At 46.6% G+C, this 18,618-nt stretch overlaps 1 protein-coding gene across 2 annotated transcripts in view; it reads left to right on the forward strand.

Moving 5' to 3' along the window:
- The first annotated feature begins 6,136 nt into the window (after positions 1-6,136).
- PTPRO (protein tyrosine phosphatase receptor type O) overlaps positions 6,137-18,618 on the forward strand; it is a 128,793-nt gene continuing 116,311 nt past the window's right edge. For both annotated transcript variants that reach the window (XM_082238776.1, XM_082238778.1), the window contains exon 1: positions 6,137-6,847. In XM_082238776.1, coding sequence (XP_082094902.1) covers positions 6,755-6,847 — 93 coding nt within the window. In that variant the 5' untranslated portion in view covers positions 6,137-6,754. The remainder of the gene's footprint in view (positions 6,848-18,618) is intronic.

The following is an 18,618-nucleotide window of genomic DNA, read 5'->3' on the forward strand; positions in this document are numbered from 1 at the left end:
CCGAACTTAGAAACAGAAAGCATAATGCTGGTGGTCAACAAAAGAGGTTTAAAGACTGTCTCAGGGCAAATCTTTAAAAAATGTAGTGTAAACACTGACAACTGGGAAACACTGACCTGCGAGCACTCCAGTTGGAGAACAGCCTTTACCAAAGGTGTCATGGGCTTTGAAGACACTCAAACTCAGGACGCAAGGGAGAAAAGTTCTAAGAGGAAGACACGCTTGGCAAATCCAGACTGTGATCAACTCCTGCCCAGAAACCAATGTCCCCATTGTGGAAGGACGTGTGGATCCATGTGCGCATTGGAAGATGGCCGATAATACCATCTCTCCGACCCACACAGGGTAATTAAGAGGCTGTTATGGGAGTAGGCAGTCTCCCTTGTTGCCCCAAGGAAATGGGGAACACTGCCCTTGCCTGCTGTGCCCATAAATCACCCCCTAATTCGAAAGAAGGGGGTGAGGGCCCTAGGCAGAATGCCCCCGTGTGGACCTCGGCTCTCCTGGACGCTGTCTCTGATCGCGCACTAGCTGCAGCAATTTGGAATAATTAATTACAAAAGAAGCAAATGCACATATTTCAAGTGAAGAAGGGGAGTGAAGTCTGCTAATTTAAGTGACCTCTGCGAAAGAAGACGACGGGTTGGAGAAACAGGAATATTTTACGATGAAGATACACCAAAGGCTGGGTATGTTGACAACAACGGGACTGAAGGGGGGGGGAAACCTTTTTTACTTTCCTTCTATGTGATTTACAAGAACCCCTCCTCATTACAATTGTCGGTTGAACTGACCCAAGCAGGATGATTAAGGTCTGTGTGGAGATAAACTTTAACCAAAAGTATGCTTTATGGAGATCGAGAAGCAATAAGAGCTTTTGGGAATGGCGCAGCAATTAATTCAGAGTCGCCATCTTGCCAAAGGATTTATAGCCGAGAGAAGGAACGGACTTGTTTTCAGACTGCATTCCTGGTGAATCTCCTCAGAGGTTTTGAGAAAGGAGGCAGATTGGTGAAGATTAATGACGCTAAGACTGTTTTGATGTATGGAAGTGATGTTATATGGAAAACGTCTGGATATGGCTATTGGATAAAAAATAATAATATCCACGCAGGATTACAAACTGTCTAACCAGCTTGTGGAGACTATCAGAGGTCACAAAGAGAAAGGGAAAATATATGAAAATAACAACAAGAGATGTGGAAAAACAAGAAGAAAGGACTGGATAGTACTGTGAACATCATAAGGTTAGATTTGTGGACATTAAAACAGCAGTAAGAAGCAAGAAGTTGATTGGATCCCCCTCAGAACTTGAAATATGGGTACCCCCAACAAAAATTTAAAATTCGGCTGTGTAATTTGGAATTTATGTAATTTGGTTTGATTTGATGTGATTGGTCGGTTAATAAAAAATTATTCTTAAAAAAAAAAGACAAGACCTCCCCTCTTGGCCTCACTCATGTGGTCCAAAGGAAAGCAGAGCAAGGCGTTTGGCACCAACTCGCCTGCTGGAGTTTTTGGAAAGAGGCGTACAAGGTGCCACCCAACCATCTGACAGTAAGAGCTGTTCGACAGTGGAACTTGCTGCCAAGGAGTGTGGTGGAGTCTCCTTCTTTGGAGGTCTTTAAGCAGAGGCTTGACAACCATATGTCAGGAGTGCTCTGATGGTGTTTCCTGCTTGGCAGGGGGTTGGACTCGATGGCCCTTGTGGTCTCTTCCAACTCTATGATTCTATGATTCTATCTTAGGGACTCCACTCCGGATTTGTGTAGGGTTTATTCCTTGGCCTATTCTTCTCCTGAAGATATCCCACAAAGCAGCAGAGGCTGAGGACCAGAGTTTTCCTTCTCCTGGGTGGGCTTACCTTCCCAGGTTGGTCAGCCCCTCACTTCTCTCTACAGCAGGTGCAGAAACCCAAGTGCAAAATGTGACTTGCAAACCAGACCTAATGATTTCACATAACAACTGTAGCAGCTGTATTTGCAGAAGGTGAAGGGGGGCGCTGACGATTAAAGACCTCAGCAGTCTTCCATCGACCGCACACACAGCCTTGAATGATACAAATAGAGAGCAGGGGGAGATAAATGGCTAGTACAAGGTAATCCAGAGAGTTGAAGAGAGGGTCAATGCCTCACCAGAATAGAAAATCACCTACCCCATTTGCTTGCTTCTTCTTGCCAACTGAGCTCATGGAAACATACTGGAATACTGCATAGGCTTAAAAATATATATAATGCCCCAAACTAGCTCTGCTTCTGGGTCTCCTCCTCTTCATTCTTGATTGTGGCTAGATTTTGATCAGAAGCTGAAGTGGCAACAGACAAAAGTAACTGACAAGGGGTTTTTTGGGGGGGAAGAGAGTGTAAGAAGCAAAAAGTCACGAGGCATCTGAGTGTTTAGACACATTACTGCTGTACGGAGAGACCCCACCATTCCTTGCAGATCCAGTGTGATTGAGAATCTTTCAAGCTGCAAACTCATTGCATGCCTCATGTTATGACACATATGAGCGGGAAGAAAACTGCTTGCCACACTAAACAAACATGCTGCACCCCCTAGGGCTGGTTCTAGATTTTAGGCGGCCCATGGTAAGATGCCCCAGTGGGTCTACTGCCTTCCTACAAGGAAAGCCCATCTCTCAGTAGCAGAGCGCAGGGCTTGCATGCTACTCTTACTTCTTATTAAAAGAAATTAAAATATATAAATATAAATAAATAAATGAAATGCAATAATGTATTTATAAATAAATAAATGAATAAAGACAATGAAGGGTTTTTGTTTTTTTTAAGGGTAGGGAGGATTTGATTAAGGAAGGACCGACTTTGGATGGAACGAAGACAAAAGGTGTTAATTTTGCTACTTTGCTCATGTTGGCGCATGAGTCAATGTGGCCCACCCCCATCGTTCAGGCCGGATGCTGAGGTCCAGCACTGAGGGCCTTTTGGCGGTTCCCTCACTGTGAGAAGTGAGGTTATAGGGAACCAGGCAGAGGGCCTTCACAGTAGCGGTGCCCACCCTGTGGAACGCCCTCCCACCAGGTGTCAAAGAAATAAACAACTATCTTATATAGAAGACATCTGTATTGGGAAGTTTTTAATGTTTGGTGCTTTATCGTGTTTTTAATATTCCTTTGGGAGCCGCCCAGAGTTGGGGAAACCCAGCTAGATGGGCGGTGTATAAATAATAAATTTATTGTTATTGTTAGCCAGCTCTGGTCTAGAGCTACCCTCTGCTAAGTAACTAGTTATTTACAGGTTCCTCCTAATTCCTTGTTTTGCTCCATATTAGCTTCAATATGAATAGCTATTTATGATTATATTTGTTCTTGAACTGTACTTAGCATTTTCTTTCACCATTGCGATTTGTCCTTTATAGGGCTACGGCGCAGGTTCCTGGGTTCTTGTTATTTCTGTGTGTGTTTTCCCTAAAAGTAAATATATATATATATATATATATATATATATATATATATATATATATATATGCTTTCGTAGATTTTCACGGGTACAGGAATGCAGGTTTTGGTGTCTTCGGGTGTCTTCCCGTGTAAGAGTCGGGGTGTCTGTGCGACGTTTCGACGAGGTCTCACTCGTCATCTTCACCAGCCTGAAGATGACGAGTGAGACCTCGTCGAAACGTCGCACAGACACCCCGACTCTTACACGGGAAGACACCCGAAGACACCAAAACCTGCATATATATATATATGCAAAGCAAATATACGAAAATATACGAAAATATACGAAAGCAAATATATATATATATATATATATATATATATATATATATATGCTTTCGTAGATTTTCACGGGTACAGGAATGCAGGTTTTGGTGTCTTCGGGTGTCTTCCCGTGTAAGAGTCGGGGTGTCTGGGCGACGTTTCGACGAGGTCTCACTCGTCATCTTCAGGCTGGTGCTTTCGGCTTCTTGTTACTGGAACAGAGCAGAATCTGGTGTTTGAGTTCCTATAAATACTGTTGAGGGGTGTGGTGTATAGCCCCTATACACGAAGCCAAGCCAGAGCACAACTAAATGCAGCACAGCCATCTTCTCAGAAAAACTCTTCACAAGCTCAAGAGGTCAAGACACGAAAGCTTTAGCAACTAATCTACACTTAATGACCCACCCAGTGGTATTCAGAATATCACTCATGAAATCACTCAAGATATCCCTCAAGTAATTAAGGAACAAAAGAAGAAAAGGCACACTAATCTAGGAACTTCCTCTCTGCCCAAAACGTTGGAGGCTATACACCACACCCCTCAACAGTATTTATAGGAACTCAAACACCAGATTCTGCTCTGTTCCAGTAACAAGAAGCCGAAAGCACCAGCCTGAAGATGACGAGTGAGACCTCGTCGAAACGTCGCCCAGACACCCCGACTCTTACACGGGAAGACACCCGAAGACACCAAAACCTGCATATATATATATATATATATATATAGAAAGGAAAATAAATTAGCAGCAGAACTCCTGCTGATTTCATTGGGCCAGGATTGCAGCTATTGTGGTCATCAGCCTAAAAAAGGGATATGTGAGAGCGGGAGGGATTGCTAGGAAAACAAAGTCCAAAAGGTCAGAAGGAAAAACACTGAAAATGTGTGCTTCTGAATTCTTGAGAAAGCCAACAGACCCCGCCATGTATTTTGATGCTTTCCCAGACATGATAAGAATAATATGAACACCACCGCTCAACGGGCCAGCCACTTGAGAGCTGCCAATCATCTTCCTTATGAAAAGTGCACGGATATAAAGAGCTGTCAAATGTACCTGTTATGGGATGTAAAATACAAATGTCTTGGGAAAAACCAGACAGCCTCTTGTTACCAATCCCTCCGCCCATTACCCGTTTTCTAAAATAAAGCCTAGCTAAGTATGCTACCAGTAAATACACACACTGCACCTTCTGTAACAACAGTCCACCCACATTTAACAGGCTATAGTTTATTTAATGGCCAAGAAGTAGAGAGGAATATTTTCACCTGGTGCCTAAAGATCTGTAATGATGGCGAGCCTCACAGGGGAAAGCATTCCACAGGTGGGGAGCCACCACAGAAAAGGCCCTTTCTTGTGTTGCAACCCTCTGAATCTGTAGGGCCTCATAAGGGCCACATAGAGAAGGGCCTCCGATGATAAGCATAGGGCCCAGTTCGGTTCGAATGGGGGGAGACGGTCCTTAATTTACAGGGGCAACACACCCAATGCAACAAAAATGCAGTAAAATGATTTTTTGTGATGATCCTCAAATATCATGGGAGGCCGTAGCCCAGTGCCAGAGCACATACAAAAGCTGAAGCATAATAATTTTCAGTTTTGTCCCTTCTCACCTAGGATACCTGATTTATCCCATTGTAGAAGTGGTAAAAGACACACTGAGTCATTAATTTCACCCAAACCCAATTGATTATTTAAATATCCCACCTCTCCTTCTGAGCTCAAGGAAGTGTCCTCTCCCTTTCTCATTTCCTAATATATGTTGGCTTTAATCCCTTTCGCAGGCATCGCCACACTTCCTTTTCTGACTTTCCATTCGGCATTCAAATATAAGGGCTGATTAAGCTGTTTTTCATTTGGAGAAGCTGTTCAGTCAGTCAGTCAGTCAGTCAGTCAATCAATCATCACCTCACTCTTGGGAAGGTTAAAATGAATGAAAGAGTCCCACATCTTGATACAGATTCATTCATTGGCATCTTCAGGTAGGGCTGGGAGAGAATGGAGAGAGCTGGGGTTAATGGGCAACGTGGACCAAAGTGTAAGACAAATTCCTATGTTCCTAAGGAGATGTGCAACATTTCAGAACTGCCACCCCACACTTCTCTTGTACACCCGATGTTACAACTAAGCTGAGAGTTGCCTCCACCCCACACCAGTAAATGTCACGGTTGTTTGGAGATTTGGACACGGGTTGGAGAGTGTTTTCGAAGCTACCAGCATGAGTTTGACCAAACTGCGGGAGGCAGTGGAAGACAGGAGTGCCTGGCCTGCTCTCCTCCATGGGGTCACGAAGAGTCGGACACGACTAAACAACAACAAATAACGACTCGGTAGGAGAGCTAAAGCCCTTGGAAACCGGCCTGTGCGTGGCTGGGGCGTGGGTATGGATGGCTCTGTCAAGGCAGGAGGGGGCGGAGCGCAGGGAAGGGCAGAGGCTCCCGCGAGGTAGAGGGCGTCTCCTCGTCGCTTTCGGCGGCGTGCTTGGCATGAAGGCGCTCCATTCATTCCGAGACAGCCAGCGCGGGCGGCAGCGGCGGAGGGGAAAGGCGCGAGAAGGAGGCAGCTAGCAGCTGGGCAGCGCCAATCGCCGGTCCCTGGTCAGCTCCCTGGCCATTTAAGCCGCCGGAGCTGCGATTGAAGGAGGAAAGGAAGAAAGGGGAGGGGGAAGGAGACCCCGGACTTCTCCAGCCATAAAGGAAGAGGAGGAGCGAGGAGGGGGGAGCAGCGAGGAGGGTGGGGGGAAAGAGGAGATGGGTCTCCCCCAGCGAGACAGGAAGGCTGCGCTGCGGATCTGACGGTGCCGCAGCTCCGAGAAGGCTCGCCATTGTTACCCCAGTTTGGAGAGGCGAGCCCACAGGCGCGCGCGCGCGCACATACACACACACACACCTTCCGGCTGCCTCTGTGTCTCTGTCTGCAGGCGCTTCGTCTCTTTTCTGGGCTCTCCCGGGGCTCTGCCTTGCTGCCGGAGCTCCACATCCAGGCGGCGTGGCGGCTCTGCTTCGGGGTCCTTCTCCCCCCGCGCCTCCCCTTTCCAATGGTCAGGGGTCATCTCGCCCAGGGACGGAGCAGCAGCGGCGCCCCGATGAGCTGCCTCTCCCGGCTGTGGCTCTTTGTTTTGCTCCTCAAGGTAAGAGATCGCTCGCCCCAGACATCAGCCATCGCTCCCTGTGCCAGGCTCCTTGGCGCTCTTCCTTTGGCCTGGGTAGGGTGGAAGGAGCTAGTGCAACACGCCTGTGCCTGTGGAGCAAAGAGACTCCCTCCCCGTTTCTTTCCCCTGTTTGTGTATTTATTGAGAAATCTCGGCAATCCTCCACGGTGTTCCTCTCTCTCTCTCTCTCTCTCTCTCTCTCTCTCTCTCTTCGCCCCCCGAGCTTGGGACTTTTCTGAAGCATAGCTAATCGGAGCTGGCACTCAAGGTCGCTTGGTGGGGATCCGCTTCCCAAGGCAAAATGAGGTCACTTTCAACACCACGAGAATCGCTCTCTCTCTCTCTCTCGGTGTCTGTGTTTGTGTCAGCCAGGAATGGCAGGCAAATGGGCAGCTTGGCTGGTTTGATCACCGGGCTGGTTGTCTGGTTGGTGGTGGAGATGGAGGGCTGGAAAAGGTGGCGGTGCGTTTGGTGATTCGAGGCAAGGTGTGCGTGGGCTGCTTTCCGGGTCTTTGTTGTGGTGCTTCTTCAAGGGAACGTGTTGCGTGGCTCTCCTCTGCTCCTGCGACTGGCCTGGAGGAGCCAGGATGAAGGGGGCTGGGTGAATCTGCATCTCAGGGCTTAATCTGAAGTGGGGTGGTTCAATTGAGTCCCTCCTGGCTCAACCCTGGGGCCAGGGTTTGCTTCATTGCTCCTCTTTACAAGTCTGGTGAATTGAAGGGTAGGAAAGGTCCACAGCTCAGGCGGAGAACACTTGCTTTGCATGCAGAAGGTCCTGGGTTCAATCCCTGACGTCTCCCAAGTAGGTCTGGGAAATACCCCAGTCTAAAAGCCACTTGTCAATTTAGTTAGACCAAAAGAGCATCTGATTCAAAAGAAGAGACAACTGGTCTGTCTGCTTCAGGATTGTTGACTCCTGCCTTTGCAGACCTGGGGTCCTCCTGATGTTTTGTACCAGGTTGGTAAAAGCTGGTCTACAGGGTATGAGATGGAGGTCTTTCTAACCCCTGCCTGGGATTGAACCTGGGAGCTTCTGTATGCAAAACACCTGCTTGACCATAAGCAGAGAGAAGTGAGGACAGATAATTTGGCTTTATAGTCCTGGTGAGGTGAAGTGCCTCCCTCTCAATTTGGCAGCCTGTTTCATTCCCTGGAGGCGAGTGAAATTCTCATCAAATTTTGGGGTGCTACCTGCTTGCTGTCAGTGTTGTCAGTGTTTCCCCACATTCTTTTGAAACTTAGTTTTGCCATCACCTGTTGCTGCAAGAGCAGAGCCACCATTTCTCTTCTCTTGGGATCCCCTTTGGAATTCTGGGTAGAAGAAAGTGCACCCAGGTGGATCTCCATAGATGAAAAACTAAGTTTAAAAAGCACTGTGGGTTAAACCACAGAGCCTAGGGCTTGCTGATCAGAAGGTCGGCGGTTCGAATCCCAACGACGGGGTGAGCTCCCGTTGCTCTGTCCCTTCTCCTGCCAACCTAGCAGTTTGAAAGCATGAAGTGCAAGTAGATAAATAGGTACCGCTCCGGCAGGAAGGTAAACAGCGTTTCTGTGTGCTGCTCTGGTTTCACCAGAAGCGGCTTAGTTATGCTGGCCACATGACCTAGAAGCTGTACGCCGGCTCCCTCGGCCAATAAAGTGAGATGAGCGCCGCAACCCCAGAGTCAGCCACGACTGGACCTAACGGTCAGGGGTCCCTTTACCTTTACCTATAAGGCTCTGTAGCTTTCTGTGGATTTTGCCAGCCCCCGCACTCTCCAAATCAGCCAGAGTTTCATTATAACTTCAACACACACACACCATCTTGAGATGAAAGTTGTTCATAGAGAACTCTCAGCTCAGCTCTACATCAGCCTGTGGTTGCAAGAGAAAAGATACCTTGGGACAAATCAGGGGTGAGAATCCTGTGGCCTGGCAGAAACCACCAAGACTCCATCTCCCACCACCCCTGAGCCTTGGCTATGCTAGATGGGGTTGATAGGAGCTGGAGTCTAACAAGCTGTAGGGCCACAAATTCCCCGTCCCTGAAATTAGCGATTTTTCTTCATTAGTTTCCAGTATAGATCAGAGTGCTTCAACCCCACCTTCCAGGGTGCCTTAATCAGTTAAAACAAGACAATCCCTCCCCATGAGCTGTCTAAAAAGACAGGGCACACAAGGAAAAGGGGATGGGGAAGGAGAAGGGGGGAAAGCAAACATTTTTTAAAAATAATATAGAGGCCAATATTATTATTATTTTTAAAAAAACACACACCATTTCTCCAGCTTGGTGCAAAGAAATTTTAAAAAATTGGGAATCACATCCACACTTGCATACAACTTACATTAGATTAAATTATATATAAATGGATCAGCGCCAAATATTTGCACCTCTGCTATGTCAAAACAATTCCTTGCTACTTTCCCTCTTTTGGTATATTAAACATTTGTTGGATCAAAAGTTCTCTCCTAATTCCTCAGATATTGGCAAACATAGTGACAGCCCTATCCATAAATGTTATTAGGCAATGGTGACTGAACGACAATTGCTTTGTCATGAGGCCCATTAGCTTCTGTGTTTTCTGGATTCTGATGTCTTTTTCTCAAGTCACCAACTTACAGCTAGGAAGAGTTTTGAGGGAGAAGGAGCTATCCGTTCAGCACTGCAGACCCAATCTCCATTCATATACTACTGTGCAGAGCAGCTAAGGAGTTTTCCATAGCTAATGGGCTTACACGCTCATACCTGAACACACTCTTTGAAAATAAGCTAAACTGGTTTCAGCGGAATGTACTTCTGCATAATGTGCTTAGGATCAGTCTGTTAGAAGGAGAGAAATATGCAGCCTGTGAAACTGCCTTAGACAAAGTCCATCTAGTTTGACATTGTCAACACAGATTGGGAGTGACTCTCCAAGGTCTCAGAAAGGGGTCTTTCCCAGCCCATTCTGGAGATTGAAGCTGGGATTTTTTGCAGTCAAAGCATGCACTCTCTACCACTGTGCTAAGGCCCTAGTTCCCCGCAGTCCCATCAACTCTTGTTGATTACTAATTGAACATGCAAATATCCTACATTGTTCTTGCAACCAGCTGGGTTTGCTTGCACCCAACTGAGAGCCAATGTCCAGGAAGGAGCCATTGTGTGGACTCGGAGCAGGGACTGGAAACCTGTAACCCTCCAAAGTTGCTGGATGCCAGCTCCCACTGGCCTCAGACAGCATAGCCAATGATCAGGGATCATTTCCTGACTCAAGTCAGTGTTCTGGCTCTTACCTTGAAGGCCCCATGAGACCTATGCCCATCCTACCTTAGGGGTTGCCTACTTCTGAATTATTCTCATCCCCAATCCCATTCCCTCTGCTCATCTGGAGAGGCTCTGCTCCACAATGGCATCTGTTTTGCCTTCCCCGTTTTGTCCAGCTGCCTTGCTTGTTGCCACATCAAGACTTTTATTGACGTATGTCTTTCTGAGCCGATCTTTTGGTCTCCTTTATGCTGCTGCTTGTAGAAGAGGAGGGGAGGTTTTAGGTCATGGTGTCCATTTTGGTAGGACTCTGTGATTGAAATCTTGATAAATTACTGCTGCTTTGGACATTTTTATTGGAAAAGCTGCTGGTGGATGTTGGGAAGCCCATAGCCGTGTGAGGACTGGCTCAACCTGGGGATCAGGTGGACATTTTGACATGCTTCTTTCCACAACTGAGGTGGGGAACCTCAGGCATGAGGGCCAATTGTGACCCTCTAAGCCTCTCCCCAATGCTGTTCTAAGATCTCATCTCTCACCAGTCCTACTCTGCACTCCCCTCGAATGCTTCTGCCTGGCTGGAATGTGTCCTTGAACTGTGAAAGGAGCTCTTTCTTGCATGGAGGATGAAGATGTGTGTGTGTGTAAACCTCTGACTATGGTGTGGCTGGAATGTACCCCACTGTTCAAAGGAAAGACTGGCAGCCTTTGCCCCACCCACTTTCCTCCCTTGTCCCACTCACCAATTGCATGCTGCCCCTGGAAAGTTGCTAGTGAAGGAATGTGGCCCCTTGCTGTCGAACAATGGCTGTCAGAGGCATTGGCAATCCACTGCATTAACAGGGCACTGGTCCACCAAGCTTCATATTGTCAACACTGGCTGGCAGTGACTCCATACTTCAGACCAGGGTATCTCCCAGCTCTACTTAGAGATGTTGAGGATGGAACCTAAGAGCTTTTGTGTGCAAAGCAGATGCTCTACAGTCTTCTCCAGTGACATGGAATGAGTTTCACTTGTCTTTGGCCAGCTTTGTGGTCTTAGCTGTTGTCTTTTAGCTTTTATTGCATTGTGGCTTGTTTCATACTTCAGCTTTTATTATAGTTTATTATTGCTGTTATTACTGCCTGGGATCTATTCCAGTGATGCATGACTTAGATATGTTAAAAGTAAAATAATCCATGAGCTACGATGCCTTGGCTTCAGATCCTGCCTGAGCCACACGCTAGCTAACCTTAGTCGAGTCCTTCTCTCTGCTTCCAACTAACAATGCAAGAGGACAATAGCAGTGTCTTTCCTGCAAGACTGCTAGAAGTATCACTGAGCTAAACAGCTAGAACCATGGTTAGATGTGATCTAAATGACATGCACTGGTTAACAAACCAGGATATCAAGCCATGATTCAACCCGAGTTGGTTTTAACAAACTAGAGTTAGAATAAGCCACAGTTCCTGGAGTCGGATATTATGGAAAACTGTGGCTCTGCTCATGTGCAGAGCTATGTGTGATCAAATGTAAATGGTTGGTCCTGATTGCCCTGTCCTGAGATGGGTTGCCCCACTGAGTCTGCTCCCTGATGCTCACACATTTCGGAGGGATGCCTTCAAGAGAGCACCTACGCACTATAGATGTCCTGATCTATACATCAGTGTTTATACATCAGAAGCTGTTCACATGTAGATGCTTCCCTGAAAGCAATCACACTGAATGCATGACTGTTGGGAGGAGAGGGACATCAGCCAGATGCAAGGTCCTGTTTTCCCTCAATATTGCCTAGTCCTACACCCAGGTAACATCTGAATAGGCATTGGCGTTTAGTCAAAAGTGGAAGGGTTTCAGTTTCTTTATTGATACTTGGCCAAAGATATACAAAAGTTCACACCCACCCTGTGGAACGCCCTCCCACCAGATGTCAAAGAGAGAGAGAAAAAACTACCAGACTTTTAGAAGGCAGCCCTGTTTAGGGAAGCTTTTAATGTTTAACAGACTATTGTATTTTAATATTTTGTTGGAAGCCGCCCAGAGGGGATGGGGAAACCCAGCCAGATGGGCGGGGTATAAATATTATTATTATTATTATTATTATTATTATTATTATTATTATTTATTTACTGAAATAAAAGGGATTGTTTATTATAAAAAAGGAACAGAGGCGGAAAGAAAAAAAATAAAATAAAAAAGGAAAGAAGAGAGAGGAGAAATAAAGAAAGATAAAAAGACTTCCAGTTCTCTGTCCTGCAGCTAAATGTAGTATTTACTCATTAATTTCCAACCATTCTATCTTCTATAAACCCCTTTTTTTTTTCAGTCTTCAAATCCAAATATTGCATTTTCAAATCTGGATATTACAAGTGGAGGGGTTTCAGACAGGGGTCTCTCCACAAAAGACAAAAGATGTATATGATCTGAAGAGAAACTAGATTATCAGGCAGGGGTCTCTCCCAGCTGTACCTGGAGCTGCCGGGGATTGAACCTGGGACCATCTGCATGGAAGGCAGATGCTCTGCCACTGAGCTACAGCCCTTAATGCACGCAACTAACTTAGGACTAATAATTTCAATGGATCGATTCTAACTTAGTTGGATACACCCTATTGTCTTTGGGAACCTATTCCCCCCTATCTATTAAAAAAAGCTCAAATCTCTAGGTCAAGTGTGCTGAGTGTTTGAGTATCACATTGTCCGTGCTCACAGCATATTCCCAGTCTCATGGCAGCATCAGTGACACGCTGATAGAAGAAAGAGCCAGTGCCATCTATATTACCTTTGCCCCCCTCGCCAGCCCCTTCCAATTACTGCAGAGCCAGATAGAACAGGGTCAGCGTATTTTCTTGACGGATTCATTTCTCTGAGTTCTGCTTAACACTGCAAGCTTGGTTACACATGACATTTTAGTCTGTGAGCCTGTTGGTCCTTCTCTCCCCCCCCCCCGGAGTGCATTTCATACGCTTCACGAAACTTTGCTACAGAGAGAGCTGCCAGCCACCCAGGCTCTACGCCATTGGCTGTAATTAACATTGCGCTCAGATGACAGCGTACGGCACATATGCAAAAGAAAGAAATAAAAGCCAGCGCCCAAGAGTTCCCGATCTCTTCCCCAAGAGAGAACGGTGATGGTCATTTTCCACATGACTAAGCCTTAATCATTGGCATTGCTTGGAAATGGGTGTGTCCTCTGCTTAAAATCCTGGTCCTGTAAACCTCCGATTCAGCAACACAAGCATGAAACTTGCAGAAAGCAGCTGGCAGGGACGCCAATTTGCATAAAATATTGGGGGACAGGTAAGACCCGCCCTAGGTAATCAATCACAAAATGCGGCGCATGCACCCCATTTGAATGGCACTGCCCATCAACCTTTGGGAGTCTCACGCCCCTCAAATATTTTATGGGGGGCAGGGGGTGAAGGGACCTCAGCCCCTAGGAGTTGGGCTCCTATGATAGCCGGGAACACTAAAGCCAAGAGAATCTCATTGTGCTGGAGGGGGGAAGCTCTGCTTCACTGGTCTAAATAGGCCTGTGAGTCTGTTTCAGCCAAGTCACATCTATGTGCCCTACTGTCAGGCATCAGGGAATCTGATCCCCACCCCCGGGCAGGCTGCCAGGGATAAATAGACAAGAACAACTCTTACCAAAGTCCTTTATTCAATATTCACAGAGAGAGGTTTCGGAAGAGAGCCACTTGGAGTAATGGCATTGCTCAGAGTAATCTCCACCCCCTTCCCTTCTCAATCGTCAACAGCACCACTCCTATTACGGCGGCTTGCCTCTTAGCTCTTTGCTCTCCTACTTTCAATGCTGGGAGAAGGGGTGGTGGGGGTCTGGAATGCTTTCTAATGATAATGTGTCAACCAGCTGTTCTGGCTCTGCTCCCCTCCTCTTCTCCCATTTTTCCTCAGCTTTGTCCCTCATCTATCTCTGTGCTGTGACCTTCTGCAAACCACTGTTGTAAATCTACACTGTTTCCCTCTTCTCTGTGGTGCAGGAGGAGGGGGGCAGTCTCCACCATGTGTGAATGTTCAGGGATGCAGGAGAGGATAGATTGCTTGATTATAGCCTTTCCAACTTGTGTTAACAAGTTCACAATTTAGCAGAGTAACATTCCCCTTTTTAAACTCACAGTGGATGCATTTGCTCAGGCTCGCTAAAGCCTCTATAATAACTGTTCTGGTATTTCCCCCTTATTCCCTCATAAAAGATAAGACACGACACAGTCTTCTATAAAAGTATAAAATGAGTTTACTCACATTCTGTTCACAATCGGATCCCAGAAGGCAGACTTTGCTTAGAAAAGTAACAAACACCTGGAAACTATCTCATAAGGAGACAGTCCCTTTGTCCTCTCTTGGCTGGAAGCCAAGAGAGCATCTTTGGCGAAACAGATGTTGCTTCTTCGATGCATGTAGTCAAAGAGAGAGAGATGGTGGCCAGTCCTATGCTTTTGTTACCTGCACAGGTGAGGCCACGCCCACCTCTAGTCACATGCAGAGGAAGTCTGTCCCAGCCCAGAAGAAAACAGGAAGTTTACCTGCTGGCTGGACAAACATTCCTTCCCGTGTGTAAACATGTTCACTCTAGGAATGTTGTACTTGACTGCTCTTGTGTTTCACATCCCACACACCATTCCTCCTCAGTCCAGCCGCTGACACCTACTCTTGACACCAGAACTCTCCCTGAGTGCAGAGCTACATAAGAAGAACTCTGCTGGATGAGGCCAATGGCCCACCAGCATCCTGTTCCTACAGTGGCCAGCCAAATATACCTGTGGGAAGCCTGAAAGCAGGACCCAGGAGCAACATCCACTCTCTCCACTGGTATTCAAAGGCATAATGCAGACATAGGCAAACTTGGCCCTCCAGATGATTTGGGACTACAACTCCCATCATCCCTGACTACTGGTCCTGTTAGCTAGGGATGATGGGAGTTGTAGTCCCAAAGCATCTGGAGGGCCGAGTTTGCCTATGCCTGGCATAATGCGTCTGGCAGTGGAGGTGGAGCTTAGATATCATGGCTAGGAGTCACTGATAGCCTCATCCTCCATGAATTGATCTAATGTTCTAAAGCCATCCAGGTGGGTGACCATCAATGCCTCTGATGGGAGCAAATTCCAGAGGTTAGCTATGCACTGAGGTTAAAATATACTCTGTGTGCAGCATTACGGCCAGGATGGATAAGCCTGTTGCCCTCCAGAGGTTGTGAGAATGCAGCTCCCATCAGACCCAGGTCTGCCAGAGGTTTGGGAGTCCAACAGCATCTGCACAGCCACAGGTCTCCCTCCTTGCACAGCAAGCCAGAAGATGTTGAAGGCAACAGCTTAGTGTTGACTCTGAAGGCTTGGGTGATGATTTGAAGCAGGGATGTTCAAAGAAGCACAAACGCCTCTGCTTCAATGAAAGCAGCCCTACGTGGAGCTCCCACAACTCCCGTCCCTTGAGCATGCTGGCCCAAATTTGGCTTGCACCCAGCTGCTGCCACTCCCTGCTCACTCTGCCAGCCCTGCTTCTCCCGGGGGGGGGGGGAGGGAAGAAGAAGGAGACGACTTGCTAACAAGGAGAGGGTTGGAAGCAGCATTGGTGGCGGACATTCCCAGAGGCAGGAACTGATGCCGATTGCCTCTTTGCTCTGGGGATTCATAGACATGACTCTAAGCCTCATAATCCCTGGCTGGCAGTGATGCTCCACTTGTCATTTGCTGCTGAGGAGGAGGTGGAGGTCTGGGCTACTCTCCAGAAGTTTTCGCTTGTGTGGAAAGTAAGTGCTCTGTGGCACTCTTGACAGCACCCTGGCAAAATGACAAGTTGTCTGGATTCCTTCTGTCCTCTGATCCCAGTTGATCCTCCCTCGAACCTCAAAGGCCTCTAAATACCAGTTGTTGGGTCCTGCTTGTGGGTTTTCCATTAGCACCCAGTTGGCCACTGGGGGAACCAGGTGCTGGACTTAGATGGGCCTCCAGGCTGATGTAGCAGCCCTCTTATGTGTAGATACCTAGTTACCAGTTACATATTCTACATCACGTTTTATGGGTGCATTTCTGCATAATTTTCTGTCTTTACTCTTCTGGTTTGCCCTTGAGTGCCTGTACAATTAAACACTGTGTCTGTATCAAGCACAGTGCAAATTGACTTCAGATAAAATTAAAAGCCAATAAATCTACATTAAGTAAGGGCCTTCACTGTATTTTCAGCACCTGATCAAAAGCCTTTTTATTTAGGCTAGCCTGTCCAGATGTTGTTGTGTTTTGATCTCTTTTTAGTTTACTGTTGATTTTAATATGTCTTTCATATGTTTTAACTACTTCTTCTTAACTGCTTTTATCAAGAATTTTAATTTCTTATAAACCCCTTAGAGGTTTCATTACTAGGAAGTGGTATATAAATTGTGCTAGATGATTAAATGATGTACCAATGCCAGCTAGCCAGAGACCTAAAACCTATAAAGTATATCATGAGAATAAATAAAATCAGATTGGTCAGGTTCACCAATGGCTTTCTGAAATTAAGTATATCTTGGCCAGCCTCATAACAAACAGAAGTGAATGAGTGTCAGATGATCACAATGAAACTCAACACATTTGATTGATGGAGCCTTTGGAGTGACCTCAAAGCACATGGTTGTTGGCTGAACAGCATTTTTGGTACCTACAAAATATTTTCTGAAACATTGGGCTGAAGGTGTGGCTAAAGCAGTGATGGCCAAACTTGGCCCTCCGGCTGTTTTGGGACTACAATTCCCATAATCCCTGACCACTGGTCCTGTTAGCTAGGGTTGATGGGAGTTGTAGTCCCAAAACAGCTGGAGGGCCAAGTGTGGCCATCACTGGGCTAGAGAGACCTATATCATCACTCAGTGGTCCTGTTCTATCTCCTAAATATGCAAAACCCGAAATGATCCCTTCTTCTTTTTACAAAAAAAAAGGAAAACGCATTACTCTTTCCAACAAATGAAATAAATCCCTTTTGTGTTAGGATTATTGAATTACTTATTTTGTGGTTGAAACAATATCTTTAAGCAGTGCTTTCCAGCTTGGCAATGGATCTGAAATGAAGTAAAAAAAAAAAAAGCCCAGAAATGTGCAAATGTAATACCGAAAGCAAGGAGAGAGGCTAATCTCCGTGTGCTGGGAAATGACTTTGTCTTTGAAATGAAGCCAAATGTATGGACTCATTTTTAATGTAGCTGCACATTGCAGTAGTCCATCCGCCCCTATCACCCCTCCACCATGTAACTGTGTATATTATAAGGAGAGCTTGTTGTACAGGAAGGAGAATGAATAGCCAGACCAAATTACTGTAGATTGTTTGCAGGCTTCTGAGCACCCAGCTGATGGAAGAGCAGGATATTCATTTGCATCTGCGTCATGGCATTGGCTAGCTGCTCTTGTTGCCAGCCCTGCCAGAGACCGCTAGCTGTTGCCTGTGATTTGTGGGGCGTGACTATAGGTGGTTTGCTGGGAAGCCAGGACCCCCTCCTGACCAGTATGCCATACCCTCCAAGTTCCCCGAATTTCCAGGGACAGTCCTGGAATTATGAAAGCCATCCCAGCTTCCAATTTGGTCCCAGAATGCCCCTGTTTTCCCCACCAGTGCTGCCACTGCTGAGCTCAGGGAAGAGGATGAGCTGATTCTTGTCCCAGGCAGGAGCGATGAAGGAGCTTCTCATTAGCCATCCATGCCTTTCCATGGCTTCCTCTGCCAGCCTTCTCCCTTGGGCAGCTCATCAGGGCTGCTGGAGAGAGGGCAGGGAGCAGGAGAGGCTGCCATTTCCAAGGCCCAGCTCTGTGTGAGGTACCTGCTCTGAGGGACTGGGCCTCCCCGGGCGGGAAGAAAAGGGGAGTGCAGCAGAGCGCAAGAAGTCTTGATTTTAAAAATAAACATTTTGTGCATCTGCAACTCATCTTGCCCATTTCTAAAATTTATTTATCGGTGCGTGTGTTTTTCTTTTTGTGAATCTACCAAGAATAAAATACAGTGGTACCTCAGGTTAAGAACTTAATTCATTCTGGAGGTCTGTTCTTAACCTGAAACTGTTCTTAACCTGAGGTACCACTTAGCTAATGGGGCCTCCCATGGCTGCTGCATGATTTCTGTTCTCATCCTGAAGCAAAGTTCTTAACCCGAGGTACTATTTCTGGGTTAGCGGAGTCTGTAACCTGAAGCGTCTGTAACCTGAAGCGTCTGTGACCTGAAGCATCTGTAACCTGAGGTACCATTGTAACAGAATCAGGATTAAGGGGTTTTCTTAGGATGGTTGAGGGCGTGTTATCCATTGGTGTAGTGGTGCCAGCACTCACCCTTCTTCTGACAGGAAGTGAGGGGACAAAAAATCAGAGGTCGAGGAGGGTCAATTTTTCTTGAGGGGAGCAATGAGAAATGTCCCTATTTTCATCTGAGGAATCTTGGAGGGTGTGGATGTAATTAACATCAGAATATCCTGCTGCCTCAGGCCAATGGTCCATCCCCAATGCTAGCTCGTATATTTGGAAATGTTCCTCATGCAACCTGAGAGTACTCAACAGAAAACCAGGATTAGTTG

This window comes from Podarcis vaucheri (genome assembly GCF_965113315.1).
Source record: "Podarcis vaucheri genome assembly, chromosome: 10".
Lineage (NCBI taxonomy): Eukaryota > Metazoa > Chordata > Lepidosauria > Squamata > Lacertidae > Podarcis > Podarcis vaucheri.